Below are 15,274 nucleotides of genomic sequence, written 5' to 3' on the forward strand. Positions count from 1 at the left end.
CCTTCACTGTCTGTTTCTGCCTCTGGACTATAATCATTTCTGCATCTATGCTTTTGGCTTATTTTCAGCATTTGATGGCCACACCCAGGCGGGTGCCTGCCCACCCTGGAGCTGACTTGCTGTGTTCCTAAGCTCAATAGACTCTAGTCTGCTCATTTCTACCACCATGCCTCCTGGGCCATGGGGTCTGGGCAGCCACACCAGGTACTGTTGTTCCCAACCAGGAAACGGAATGGTGGTACGGAGATTATAAAACAGCAGGAGCTGACTGTAGGGGGAGGGGAGTTTCTGGTTTCTGCCAAATGAGTAAATTAGTGAGGGCTGGTGGCTCCCTCCCTCCAAATCAATCCTTGAGAAATGATGGAGGAATGAGACTTCTCACCACTACCCCCAGGCAATAACAAGAGTCAGTAGACACGTACTACACTTGAGAAAACTGGGCTGTGTTGAACTGGTAGTGGGGCAGCAGGAGGAGTGGCCACAGCCTGGGGTGGAGAGCAGCTGGGATGGCTGTGACAGGATTAGAGAAAAATGGAGAAAAGCTCCATCTGTGGAGATCTGGCACCGTACACTGCTGGTGCAGAGGTTCTGGGGCAAAACCCCAGGGCGGCAAAGCCACTGACTCACCTCAGTCAGTCTGAGGACTGACTTACCTCACACATTTCACTTCTTCATTTTTCTCTCCATGGTACTTATTCCTAAGGGTTATTTAACACTTACATAGCACTTACTGGTTCCCTCTTTACTCTTCTGTCAAACCTATGTAAGAAATGCAGATTTTACATATTTTATTTACTTAGTAGTAAGCATAAAGCTTCACAACTAACCAAATTATTTTAGAACAGTGGCATAACCTGTTTTATTTAACCTGTTATGATTCAAGTTGGATACATAAGAACACTGGAAACAAATATGTTCTTTTTAATCAATAATTTGATGATACAATTTTTTTTTTTAGAATTAAGAGCCCATTCATTGGTCAGTCCTAATGCCAGCAAAGATATGAATGAGATGTATATATTACAATCAAGATTTTATGCTGTAACATTAGAGCAATCTAAATCCACAGTACCTCCTTGCCAAATTTTTATTGAAGGCAACAAGGGGTGATGATGTGGAGAACACTAGTCCAAGGCATGATTAGATGGCCATGAAATCTTAATATATGGGATATAAGGGATTTTTCTTCTTTGAGAAATCAGTACCACAGCTTTTGTAGAACATCAAAGTCCATCTTATCTACACTAATTATGAAACTGACAGAGAAATACATGATCAAAAGTATAAGACAAATTCCTGAGCAAATTTTTCCGACTAGGGGTAAGTCCACAAAGACAATTTAGAGAATCATTCTCTAAATCATAATTTAGAGAATCAATTCATGATTCTCATCAAATAATAAGAGATTAGAATCTAATAATGTAAGGAAATGGGCATTCCTCAGTATAAGAAAGTTGGAGACAGATCCTGCTTTCCCTGAGAAGAGATTGTGGCCTCAATGAGTTCGGGTCCAGAAGCAGGAATGCCCTATGTTTGTGAACACTTCCTTAAATGGAAGCTGTAGACACAAAGATTAAGTTCTTCCTAAATAATGACATCGATCCACCTATGAAAGGACAGTGGGACAGCACAAAACGAAGCATCTTAGGCCAGCAAGACCCTCCTTTGGGCAGACATTGTCATTAACAGCACAGCTCTATCAGGGATTTTGGGGGCTGGGCTGGCAAGCTGTGCTGAGGCATGTAACATTTGCTCTATTCTTTTCGGCTACCTCCCTGACATTAAGTTTTCATATTCTCGGCCAAATACATCAAAACCTTCACTGTATACACACTCATGAACACCCATGTGTGGGCACTTGTGAAATCTTCTCCAATCAACCTGTAGCCCTCTTGAAATGTCATTAAGAGAGACCTAATGGGGAGAGGGAAAGTCAGGAGGTGTTCAGATATTGTGATTTTCAAATAAGACAATGTCAGAAAGCTGTTAAGTCACTAATGTTTTTGTTGAAACTGAAAAAATTGACTGTTAGTGGCATTGAGTGTTAAAGTGGCATTGAATCTAAGATACACTAATGCCTACAGGCAGAAAAAAAACATTTCTATACATATAAATGGGAAAGGTATTGGTGGTCTACCAGAACATCAGATCACATATTTGGACTACTATCTCCAAATATGTCCAGTTTTTTTCAAACATTAAAGAATGAACTTCTGGTGGAACAAGAACAAAGCTGATTTAAGTAAATCCTCCATTTCAGCAAATCTACTGGAGAGGTTGTGGACAAAGACTAGCTTATATAATAATGCCTACTAAAGAAGCTATATTCTATGAACACACCAAAAGGTAGTGTAAACAACATAACATACAAGATGTAGACAGCTTTATCTTCAATTTACTGTGAAAATAATATTGGATTTATTCAACTAAGTAATTGATTGTATATAGTTTTAGCTACTTATATGAAATACTTAAAACAAAAAAAAAAATCTAAAAATTATTATTAAAATTTCCCACAAAGATCTCAGCTCAGCAGTTAGGTCACATAAGCTATGTTCAATTAATTTCACAAAGTGCTTGGCTCCATGCCACAGGGCAGAATGGCTCTAAGCGCACATGGTAATAGTACGTCCTGGATATACTCTCTTAAACTGCATTCAGGTTATGAGGAAGCCTCACACTCCACGACTACAGCACAGTCCACTTGACACCATGGCATCAAGTATGGTATTGGAACGCCAGGGTGGTCATGCAATGAGACTCCTGGACCACAGCGTAGAGCCAAAGGGATTGGAACAATCTTCAGCCAGAGGCGGCTGCCCTGAATTGTTTTAGTTGGCTCTCTTCCCTGCTTAACTATTTGAGGCGGGCTACTCCCTGTAGCTTTACATAAGACCTGTCCCCATTCTTTAAGTGGGACAGTTTTACTCCAGTTAAAATAAAAACTGAATTATGTTTCATAATAAACACTTCATCTTCCCCAAATAGAGTACATGGCCATATTTGTGTTCCTCATCTGGGTTTTAAAAAATTGATGGTGTTAAGACAAGATGCAGATTAGTTTCCATTTTTATTAAAGTTGTATTTTTCTAAGGAACATATTACACTTAAAGTCCAATACCATAAATAAAGATTAGTTCTTAAATCTTCTATTTTATTAAAAATGTAAACATAAAAGAAAATAATTCATCATTCCCTCCCCAACCCTGACTAAATGTATCCAAAAAAAAAGGTCTTCCTTTCAGGTAAGTTCTTTCTTCAGAATGAATAGCAGACTTTATTTAAATGTTAGTCCTCCTGGGCTGCAAGGACATGGCTCGAGTGACTGGTGCCCACTATGAACCGGGTCTGTGGGGTTGTGACTGAAGTCCACTTCCTCCTGCCAGGACTACTCAAGTGTCCTCAGAGACAGGCTCTTCTCTCTCCATTCAGCGTTCAAGAACATGGACAGCGTGCTAAGACATCCAATACAAGACGCTGCAATGAACATGATGTGCAAGCTGGCATACTCCAGGAGGTGGATCAGAGCCAGCAGTGACCTAGCAATGCTGGATGAGTGTTAGTCATAGAATATAAGAGCTGGAAAGATTCTGAGAAAGTATCTGGTCATTTTACAGATGGTCTCAGTGAGTCTTCTAATATTGAAGAGAATATTGATAAAATTTTATGACATACTCTGGTATATTTATTTATGTACCTTTCTAAAACTATTTAAACTTCATTAATTTATGTTTTGTCTTCAAATATTGATAAAACTGTAAGCCAACATATTAGGCTAAAACTAATCTTAAGCATAATTTATAACATTTTTAGAATGTCTATTCGGTCGTAACAAAAATAAGTATCCTTAAGAAATAAGTAAGGGAAAGGATGTTTTCTAGGAGAATATTAGAGGGGTCTAGATTAACACTAACTGCCTTGCCAGTTTCTTTAAAGCTGCCAGCTCAAGTCTACTAACATGGCTTTTGCTTCCTTCCTGTAAATTCTGTTCTTGAAAACCTGAGAAAAAGTTCACTTGATAATTTTGACATTTGGGACCTTAATACTATCAAAATGAACCCAATTCTGAACTGAAAACTGAGGTAGTCAGTTTTTATAAGCACTTGACCCTTTTTGAGTCAGAAAGGGACTCTAGTCTACTATCCCCAACCAGCTCCTCCCCAATCTCCTTCCTCGCCCACCTCACCTCCACCATGGCTGCAGTCTGCTCCGTCTCTTCCTCAGTGAACTAGTTTTGTTAACATGAAGAACGTAACCTGCCACAGGACACCGACATTTAGGCCATTTCAAATTCTTCAGTTCAAAGCTGAATTCTAGCCCACTAATTCTGCATTGAAATCTCAGATTTTAAAAGTCTTTGTTTTTAGAATATTGCCATATTCTAAGTGACTGAAACATGTCTCTTAAAATTTCTTACAGGTTCAGTGGCCCTCTAAATCTTCACTGAGTACACTGTGCAGAATCAGTGATAAGCAACCACTTTCAAGACTTGCTGAAGAGGAAGGAAGAGACCAGCACAGTTAGTTACCCTCAGAAACTCAAGACTTCTTAACATCATACTTTATCGAGTTTCACATTCGTGCAGAGAAAACACTGGGCTACCAGCATCCAAGCTTAATAAATATATATAGAAAAAATGTCATCTGTAATATTTTCTTCAGAAAGTCATTAGTGCAAATATAATTATATCAATAGAAAATAAAGCAAAAATATATTTCAAGTATAAAAAGCACCATGCTCGGAAACAATACTACCTAAATGGCATTACTGCATGACAGTCAAAATATAATTGAACCTATCATTGTGAATCTCAAATATATTATTAACCCATAGTATTTTTGGTGAAATTCTTTATACAGCTTTGCAGGATGATTCCTAATCACAATAGGTATATAAGTTAGGTTTTTATAATTTTCTTTAAAAATATACTCTACACTTTTCTCTGACCTTGCACAATTTAAAGTATGCACGACACAGGCAGAGAACCGAGCTCTGACCTGACACCATTACTTTGAGCTTCTCTTTAGCTGAAGTCGGCTATGCCAGAGACTACACGCAAATAGGTATTTTAAATTTATGCATTAAAAAATGGTGACTTTCCTTTATGCTGGGGTTGCTGTTTGGCTCCAGTGCCAAATAGTCAGTTGGAATTACTCCCTAGTAGTTATGCTGCTTGCTACTTAGCACAATTTCTTAAATGGAGAGTTCAATACCTATATGCTGAGTTAAAGGGCCAACAAATGAATGAATGAATGAATAAATGCTTGTCCAAGGGCTGTGTTTATAATGCCACAGGACTTCATTAGCTTTAGAGAGAAAAACTGTGCATCACTCATCACTAAAGAATTTCAAATTAGAATTACTAAGTGGGGTTAATAAGCTCTGGTACCAGAGCAGAATCGCTTCTGGGGACCAGAGTCTATGTAGTAATAGGAGGAGTGTCAAATGCAGGAGGCAAAGGACACCACCTCCTTTTACAGCAGAGGCAATCTTCCCACTTTGGTGGACTGTCACATGTTGTGTGGTAAAGTGGACCCTACTGGATAGGCCCTATGCCAAACCTACACTTTGCTATTAGTAAACAATTCAGACCATCTTGTTTTGCTTATATTTTTCTTCTTATATATAAAATAATTTTCAGATAGTAGAAATTCTGTCACAATTTCTAAGATCACTTGAAAATAACTGCATACCTGTCTATAACAGAATTTCTTTTTATCTTCATTGGTCAAAAAGGAAGAGTTCTACTTTTGTTGCATTACAGTTGTCATAACTATTATCTGAAAACCATACAATACGTTTTCCTCTGTTTGCATGTCTCCAGTGTTTTTACAGGGCAGAGTACTTTTCTCTCTCTGTTTCCGCAGTTTTTCAAGTCATGATTAAACAAATGGAGAATATAACTGGAAGCTGAGCATTGAAGATCAACGAGTACAGACACAGCTGGAAGAGGGCTACCAACACATAACGGTTCAGCAGTAAACTGCCACACAGGCTGGTTTGAAAAAGGTGAAATCACAAGATTTAGCAAAACATAATTTAAAAAACAACTTTTTAGGGGCCAGCCCGGTGACGTGGCAGTTAAATTTGCATGCTCCGCATGGGTGGCCTGGGGTTCACAGGTTTGGATCTTGGGCGCAGACCTACCCACTACTTATCAAGCCATGCTGTGGTGGCGTCCCATATAAGGTAGAGGGAGATGGGCACAGATGTTAGCCCAGGGCCAATCTTCCTCAGCAAAAAAAAGAGGAGGATTGGCAACAGATGGTAGCTCAGGGCTAATCTCCCTCAAAAAAAAAAAACACTTTTTAGAACAATGACAACAATGATTTAAGGGTACCATGTACAGCCATTAAATTCAAAACAGGTATAATGTGATGCAGAAATCCCAATTCAATTATTTTCTGGAAGTCAAAAGACAATTTACACTTTTGAGGACAGGATTCACAACTTGTAACTTGCAATAATTAGCTATTCTTTAAATTATTGCAGTATTGATGAACTTCCCATCGTTTCAGGTTAATGAAAATGCTGAGGTATGTAATCACTCTGAAAATTTCACCAATTATTTCATTTTCAAAGGAAAACTTCAGGAAAGTTGTATATCCTGAAAAATAAAGAGACTTGGTGACTTAGAATTCCCTCTCCTTCTCCAAGCTCTGAGGCTGCTGGGTTGCTGATGAAGAGTGACTGTGGTGAAGCTCTGCTTCAAGGTCTGACTGTGGTCGACACTTCCAGGCCTAAGTCAGGAATGCCACTTCTGCCATCTGCATAGGCTGGCACTTGCCCAGATTTTGTGCTTTGTTCAGAGGAACATGACACAAAGGAATGTCTTGAGAATTCACTTTTCCATTCCTAATGCCACGCACACAGAAGAAATCCAGCCAGCAGTGGAAATAGATTGCCTAGAAGAAGCCAGAGGGTGACCACCAGGCTAGAGGAACGGGAACAGAGATCTAGGGTTGAAAACAAAAAATTGAGTTTCTGTAGACATTTTTGGAATGAATCATACCAACTAAATATTGACAGATAAGTAAAGATGATTATTAAAAGGTGAACAAGGACTACTTTGGAGAGCAGAATCAAGAATGACTTCTTGAAACCTAGATATGCCAAGTCATTTTTTTATATTTATGGAAAAAGAACAAAATATTTAAGCAGGAAGAAAAAAAGATGTATCCACCATATCAAGGTTAAAAAACAGCACCCAAAAAATGAAAGAAGTGTCTTCGGGTAGTATCCCAGCAAAGCTAAAGATGTTACACAGGAAAGTAAACAAGTATCTTGGCTATTCTGACATGGGATGTAGGACTCTCCTCTTCTATTCTTCCTTGCCCCTTCTAAGTAGGATGACCATATCATTCATCACCCCAAATTAGGACACTTTGAGACAAGTGTTGAAATAAATTTCTAGTCCCAAGATGGCCACTCCTGCCCGTGGGGCCATGTCAACCAACTGATACTTAGATAACTTGCGTGTTCTCGTAAATGCTCCATTTGACCAGAAACAAAGTAAATCCACACAGCCAATCTCCAACCACCAAGCCAACTCTGGGCCCTATACTTACTTCCTTGTTCCTTGATCTTTCTAAATAAGGTCAGATACACAACCTCAGCCAATCAACTTAAGCTGAGTATTTCTTCCTTGTTTCCTGCTTGTAGCCCTTTTCCCTTATTTTGCAGTTCTCTGGTCTCTTGAGAGTTCTCTGAACTTCATGAAGTGTGAGATAGAATTTGCTTAGATCAACTAAATTGTTCTCTTTGATTATTTTAACACAAAGGAATGCTGTTAATAATTATACCAGGACAACAGGCATATCGACTGTCCCAGGCAAACTAGGACATATGGTCCTCGATCTTTAAATATCTACCCACCTATTCATACCACCCCAGGTTTGATTTGGAAACAGCAGAAGATTTTATTGGCTTTGGGCACTAGGCATATATTTCAATTTAGCCATAAGTTGTTCTCATGGCTAAACCTATTTCCCAAAACAATTCTCAGAATGGAAAACATTTTTACAGCAGTCAAAAGACCAGGTCAACCTGACTTTATTTTAATTTGAATTGTCCTTTTTAATACTTTGACGAATAAAGAACCAACCAAGCTTCAAGCCTGACTTGCTTAAAAGGTAAGAAAAATAGGGCTGGTCCTCAGCTATAGAATAAATAGAACATAATGTCAAGGCACTGGAGCCTGCTCTTCTGAGCACTATACAGTGTGGAACAATTATTTAAAAAAATTATTTCACTGCATGTAATCCAGGTAAACCATGCAGAACTTCTTTTCTTCCCCAATGGAATCAGCTGGTATTTGTTAAACCTTAGAAAAATCCCACTTAGTCAAAAACAGTCCTTCTCAAAGGATCAGCAACATCAGTATCACTTGGAAACTGGTTAAAAATGAAAATTCTCAGGCTCCAACCCAGATCTTCCAAATCAGAAACTCCGGGGGTGAGGCCTAGCAATCTCTGTCTTAACATGATTCTGATGCACGCTGCAGTTTGAGAACCTCTGACCTAGAGCTGCACTGTCCAATATGGCAGCCACTAGGCTATACGTGCTATTTAAATTTAAACTACTTAAAATGAAATAAAATATTTAGTTCCTCAGTCACTAGCCACATTTCCCATGTTCAACAGTCACATGTGGCTAATGACTATTGTACTGGACAGTTCAGATTCTAGAACATTTCCATCAACCCAGAAAGTTCTATTGGATAAGTTCTGGCCTAGAGCATCAGGTAGAGTGGTCTTGGCTGGAATAAAGAATGGACTTTGGAGCCACTACTAACACAGGCATATCCCTTTATCTCCTGATTCTCAATTTGGTCCCCCCAAAATGGGAGGAAAACTAGTTGTTGTCTATCTACTGTTGGCACTAAAATTTAACAAGCTATTAAAACATTAATGGCAGCTCTGGAACACTTGTTGTCCTTCAAAAACAGTGCATTTTCTGTGACAGTACTCTTTAAAACAAACAGATTCAAAGAGGGTATTTCAAAATGAATTGGAGATGACCAGAATCTCATTATTTATTAGCTGTGACAGGGGATACACGACAATCTCTCTATACGTTAGTTTGTTTTCTCATGTGTAAAGTGATAATTCCTACCTCATTAGGTTTTGTGATGATTAAACGCAATGATATAGACATAAAGCACTTGGCAAAGTGTCTAGCATTCAATAAAAGAAACAAAAACAACTCCTACAATCTGAAGAGACCAAAAAGAATTTATAAATAAATCTTTCATATTCACTAATGGAAACTATCTTAGGCAATATAGGACAACTATCTAATCACACTCTAGCATTTAGAAGTGATGACTAGGGAAAAGGAGAGAGAAAAGATGAAAGTTTTAAATTCTAAAAGAAATTAAAAATTAAGAAAAGCCTATGTGGGGCCAGCCCGGTGGCGTAGCAGTTAGGTTTGCGCATTCTGCTTCTGCAGCCTGGGGTTTGCTGGTTCGGATCCTGGGCGCGGACCCACGCACCGCTCATCAAGCCATGCTGAGGTGGCATCCCACATAGAGGAGCTACAACTCTACAACTATGATATATCATTATGTACTGGGGTTTTGGGGAGAAAAAAGAAAAAGAGGAAGACTGGCAATAGATGCTAGTGCAGGGCCAATCTTCCTCAAAAAAAAGAAAGGCTGTGTGAACTAACACCTGAGAACAACAACAAAAATCAGAAGTATTTGAGGAGAGGAATATCCTTTACACTTTCTCCAGAATATTAGCAGTTTTATTAGTATTTCTCATACATTTAAAGCATCAAATATTATTTTTACATGTTTGGTGGGTCATAATAACAGTATTAAAAAGAAACAAACTATTTACTGAAAAGAAAAGCATATGCAAAGTTTGCTACAGTCCCTGGCACGTAGTTTAATAAATATTCAGTAGAGACTCAGTGTGTGTATGGGCCGGCCCAGTGGCATAGCGGTTAAGTGCACACACTCCACTTCGGCGTCCCAGGGTTCGCAGGCTCGGATCCCGCATGTGCACCAAAGCACCGCTTGTCAAGCCATGCTGTGGCGGCGTCCCATATAAAGTAGAGGAAGATGGGCACGGATGTTAGCGCAGGGCCAATCTTCCTCAGAAAAAAAAAGGGGGGTGGGGATTGGCATCGGATGTTAACTCAGGGCTAATCTTCCTCACCAAAAAAAAAAAAAAAAGACTCAGTGTGTGCTCTATTAAAATACATTAGCAAATACGGGAAGTCAGGATATTTTAGGATTTCAACAGCGATACTTATAACGTTCAAAAAGCAATGCCTAAAAGGCATCTGTTCTTGTAATATTTTACACATTTTTCAAAATTGTGGTAGTGATTTGGAGGTTACAGTGCTCTTTCGAGCATGCTTCCTCATAGCACTGGTTAACAGGGAAAGAAATCACAGCACAGCACCACAACATCAGAAGAGTGACTGATAAAGACGGAGCAGGATAAGAAGAAGTAGAATCGAGGGCGCAGAAATCTCTACTCCTCACCTTCTTTCTACAGATTCACTTGTCTTTGTCATGCTCCAAGGATAGGAACCAATCATTTCATAGCCCCTTGACCTGGTCTGGCTTTCTCCTCATTCCTACACATTCTTCTACTGTACTCCTAAGATTCTTACCCCTGAACCAGTTGGAGTAACTAACTCTCTTTATCTCAACTCTAACTGCTAATAGTTTAATCTCTGTTCATCTCTTGGACAATGAGATGGTGACAGTTTCTTATAGGTAATTCTGAGATTAGGCCTGAGAATGGGAACTCCATCAGAACCACCTATTTGCAGACTAGCAGCCCTCTAATTCTAGCCAAAGCAATTTAACAGCAACAACAAAATTAAGTCATCCTACCAGCTTCATAGTAAAAATAAAAGTTAACTAAGAGTATTTAACACTACATTTACTATATACCACATCAAAAGGACCTGAGACCTCATTTCAAACAATTTATTGTGTCATTAATATTATAACTGCAGAAAACTCAGCTGACTCACTGGAGTACTGTGCAGAAAACAGTCAACACAGCAGGCCTGAGATCTCCATCCTTTGAAAGTCCTGCCTATAAAGATGGCCTTTAGCTGGTGTCAGGGAACTAGTTTCCTCCAGACTTTGCTCCATTGCCCCTTTTCTCTTTGCCGATTCTGCTTTTTTTTTCTGTGAGGAAGATCAGTCCTGAGCTAACATCTGCCAATCCTCCTCTTTTTGCTGAGGAAGACTGGCCCTGGGCTAACATCCATGCTCATCTTCCTCCACTTTATATGGGACGCCACCACAGCATGGCTTGACAAGTGCTGCGTCAGTGCGCGCCCGGGATCCGAACTGGCGAACCCCGGGCCGCCGCAGCGGAGCGTGCGCACTTGACCACTTGCGCCACCAGGCCGGCCCCACCGATTCTGCTTTGTATCTTTTCTCTTTGACAAATCTTAGCCATGAGTACAACTAGAGGCCGAGTCTTGTGAGTCCTAGAGAACTACCAAACCTGGGGATAGTCCTGGGCACCCCAACACAAGCACTAATCTCTCAAAATTCATAGCTCATGTCTAGATAAAGCCCCTAGGATTTGGGAAAGAAAGGAAATTAAATATTAGAGGTAGAGAAACTTTGAATTATAAAGTGAATGTAGCCCTCCATTTTCAATCAGACCATGGAACAGGCAAAGGGCTATACAGTTCCATTTAAAAAATACCTCCAGTCGAGAAAAGGAAACATTACATAAGATGTTTATTATTAATAGTCTAAAATGTCAAACTGCATAAAATCTCATAGGTCATTTAATGAAAATCTCATAGATCATAGGTCAAAGCTTTAACTGAGAATTTATGAATTCTGCTTTTATAACTCTAGGAAATGGGTCATCGGTCTCAGTTTGCACATCTTCATTAATGGGCAATGCACTCTTCTCAAGGCAGTCCTTTCCATTCCTCTCCTGCTTCTAAAGGATTTAACTGGGATCTGTCTCCCTACAACTTCAATCTATATTGGTCTCCATGGCACTCTCCGGAGTCTCATAGAATCAGTAAAATATCTCTCAATGAGAACCACTTTGTCTTTGCCAGCCTGTCTTTCTATCTCACTTTGTGTGTGTGTATTTGTGTTTTCTTGTGCCTTTCTCTTCTTATTTATGGGCATGTCAATCCCTTCTTTGAGCATCTTTTCCAGTGTCTTTCTCTCTCATTCACCTCGCCTAGTTATAATATAACTAAAATATATTCAATTCCTTTTTTGTATTTAATGAGTAGAATTTTGTTTACCCTTAATTTCAAAATGGATGGTTGAAACATTCACTTTTTGCAAGCTTTGGTGAATTTTTTTGTGCAATTCAAAGGTTCTCCATACAGAAAGTTTCCTTGCTGTTACTGAATAGAGGTATCAAGTTCATCCACCTTCAATTTCTAACAATGGTGGGAAGGAGATTTTCCTATAAAACTGCAATTAGAAGAGAAGATGCTCAACCTGTTTTAGAGCTTCCTGGAACGGAATTTTTCAACATCTTATAAGAAAAGTTCCTCTCTTTACTCCAACCATGGAGACTACTCACCCAGTGGTAGAGTTCGGGTCAAGTTAGTAGCTGGAGGATCTGTTTCTGGAGGACAGAGCTCGCAGAAGTCCCCACATGATGGGCAGAGCAGGTTTCCATCATGAATCCAGCCATTCATCTGAATACTGACAGGGAGGACTTGCCCGGCCCGACTACACAAATATGAAGTATCCTGGACCCAGACCTTCAGACCTTGTGGAGAACAAGAAACCTTCAAATAGGAAAAAAAACAAATCAGACCAGTAAGATTTATTATATGAGACTTTTCCTTGGACTGCAGGAAAATATGTTAGAATTTTATAGAATAAAAATACTGGCTATAAAACACAATTTGGGATGTGGGCATATCTTTACTCTCATAAGAAGAGGGTTAAGTTATTCAGGTTCCAAAAGAATCTCACTCTCTGGTAGTAGTTCTTAAAACTTTAGTCTAGCACTTTCTAAAAATCTGATGAAAGCTCTGGACACTTTCCTTGAAAAATATAAGGCAAAACACAGCTTTACACATCATTTGGATTCACAGACACCTGAAGCCAAGTTATCAAGAATAACATTTCTGTAGATGTCAGTATCCTCAGATACTTCAGCTTAAATCTCTGTCAAAGAGCCATTAATCATGTCATTCTCTCCACAAGTCACTAAATTTTGTAAATCAAACTGTATTAGTTATTTTAAATTATAAAAATAATATATGCTCATTATTAAAAAAAAGCACACAAGACAGAGAAGTACAAAGTAAAAGTTCTTTATTCTTTTTCTCTATCCCAGATCCTCTTTTCAGAGATAAAAATGATCATAGTGATTTTATACAGACTGGTAACATCCTTAAAAGCAGGACTCATATCTCAAGTACAAGGGGTAACTAATGAAGTCAAATTTTAAAAAGCAAACACATTAAAGCTAACTTTTAAAAAATTTAAAATGACTGTGTCTTCTTCAAAGTTGTTTTCTACAAAGGTTTCACATCATTTAAATATTTCTGGAACTTCTCTCTTGGAATTACCTTCAAAGCAAGTGCATGCTTCTGAACATGTCTGATGGTGGCAAATTTTTACTTTGCAAGTAGATGTAATTTTTGGAAATACCCTAAAGTTGCCCAGAACCAAGTCTGGTTAAGGAAGTTAACTAAACTGGTTAACACAAGGTTAACATAGGTATGATGCAAAATACTAAAACTGATTTTCTTAGATGGCTAGTAAACTATTTCTAAAGGCAATTTCAAAAGAGGAGTTCCAAAAACATATTTCAGCAATGGAGTGCTTTTTGAAATAACTCTATCATCAATTAAGTTCAAATATAATACTCATTTGGAAATTTAAGTTATAATAAGCTATCAAGAGTCAATAATGGGAGTCAATAATGATATAAATATACAAATTAATAAAATGAAAGTATGATAAGAAACAAGTTATTGACATAGTATCTCCTCCAAAATACTTATTAATTACAAAGGGAATTAATTAAGAGAAAAAGTGGAGTGGAGAAGCCTAGTAGATGCCAACAAGATCACCAACAAAGGGATAAATCAAAAGAGTGTACCACCAGAAGAACACGAGCATCACTTCTGTGATATTACTGCTCAAAATACTACCTGAATTTCATGAGGAAACACCAGACAAACCCAAATTCTGACACACCCTAGAAAAGAACTAGCTTGTAATCTTTAAAAGTGTCAAGGTTATGAAAGTCAAGAAAAGACTGGGAACTGTTCCAGATCGAAGGAGACCAGAGATGTGACAACTATACAACATGTGATATTAGTCCAGATCCTATTGCTACAAGGACATTAATGGGACAATTGGCAAAACTTGAACGGGGTCTGAGAATTAGAAGTATCAATGTCAATTTCCTGATGTTTTTGGTAGTATTGTAATTATGTATGAATTTGTCCTTGTTTATAAGAAAAACACTAAGTGTTTGGGTTGAAGAGGCAGCATATAAGCAATTTGTACTTAAATGACTGAGAAAAAATCTTTTTGTACCATTCTTGCAACTTCACTGTCAAAATATGTAGAACAAAGAACAACAACAAAAAAACGAGCTAATCATATGTTAATTGTTTGGAAATCATACACATTTTCCCACATAAATGGCAGTTAGTAGTAAATTAGCAAAATTAACTGACCACAATCGGTATAGGGAAGCCAAGTACATTCAATCTTTGTAGATGGTACTATAAATCTACAAAATCCCTTTGTGGTGGTGCTGGTGGTGGTAATAAAACATTAAAATAGCCTGGAAAGGTCATCCTTTTATTATAGTTGTCACTGTTGTAGCTTTATCCCCTTTAACCTAATAATCTCACTTACGGGAATTTATTTCAAAAAATAAATGAAAAAAAAAGGTAAAATATGTAAATATATTTCTAAAAGCATTTTTATATAGTGAAAAGTGAAAATTAACTCAATATATTACAAGGGAATGACTTCCCTAATTATGATACTTTAAAATGATGTAACGTTCCACAGCCATAAAGAATAGTAAGCATTATTATTGGAAAAACTGGTACAAGGTGTTTGCTCTGCCTAAAAAGTACTAAGTGAAGGCAGTAAAACAAAATTATGTATTATGATTACAACTAGGTCAAAACTATGTATTTAGTCAATACATAAATCTTTAATGGAATTTATCAGAAAATGGTTGCTGGATCACAGTTGTCAGACTATGGCTGGAAAGTGTTTATTTTTAATTGTCTTTTATTAAGGTTTCAAAGATAATTTTATGTGAATCGTATG

General features: G+C 38.1%; 1 protein-coding gene across 2 annotated transcripts in view; it reads right to left on the reverse strand.

The window, feature by feature from the left end:
• Positions 1-459: 459 nt before the first annotated feature.
• Positions 460-15,274, reverse strand: part of LMLN (leishmanolysin like peptidase) — an 82,686-nt gene continuing 67,871 nt past the window's right edge. Inside the window, exons 16-17 of one of the 2 annotated variants that reach the window (XM_058555970.1) lie at positions 12,540-12,750; positions 460-759 (exon numbers count right to left, since the gene is read on the reverse strand). In XM_058555970.1, the coding sequence (XP_058411953.1) occupies positions 743-759; positions 12,540-12,750 (228 nt within the window). In that variant the 3' untranslated portion in view covers positions 460-742. Of the gene's footprint in view, positions 760-5,054; positions 6,957-12,539; positions 12,751-15,274 lie in introns of those variants that run through there. The other variant, XM_058555969.1, reaches the window with a different exon arrangement.

The sequence above is a fragment of the Diceros bicornis genome, chromosome 15 (assembly GCF_020826845.1).
Source record: "Diceros bicornis minor isolate mBicDic1 chromosome 15, mDicBic1.mat.cur, whole genome shotgun sequence".
Lineage (NCBI taxonomy): Eukaryota > Metazoa > Chordata > Mammalia > Perissodactyla > Rhinocerotidae > Diceros > Diceros bicornis.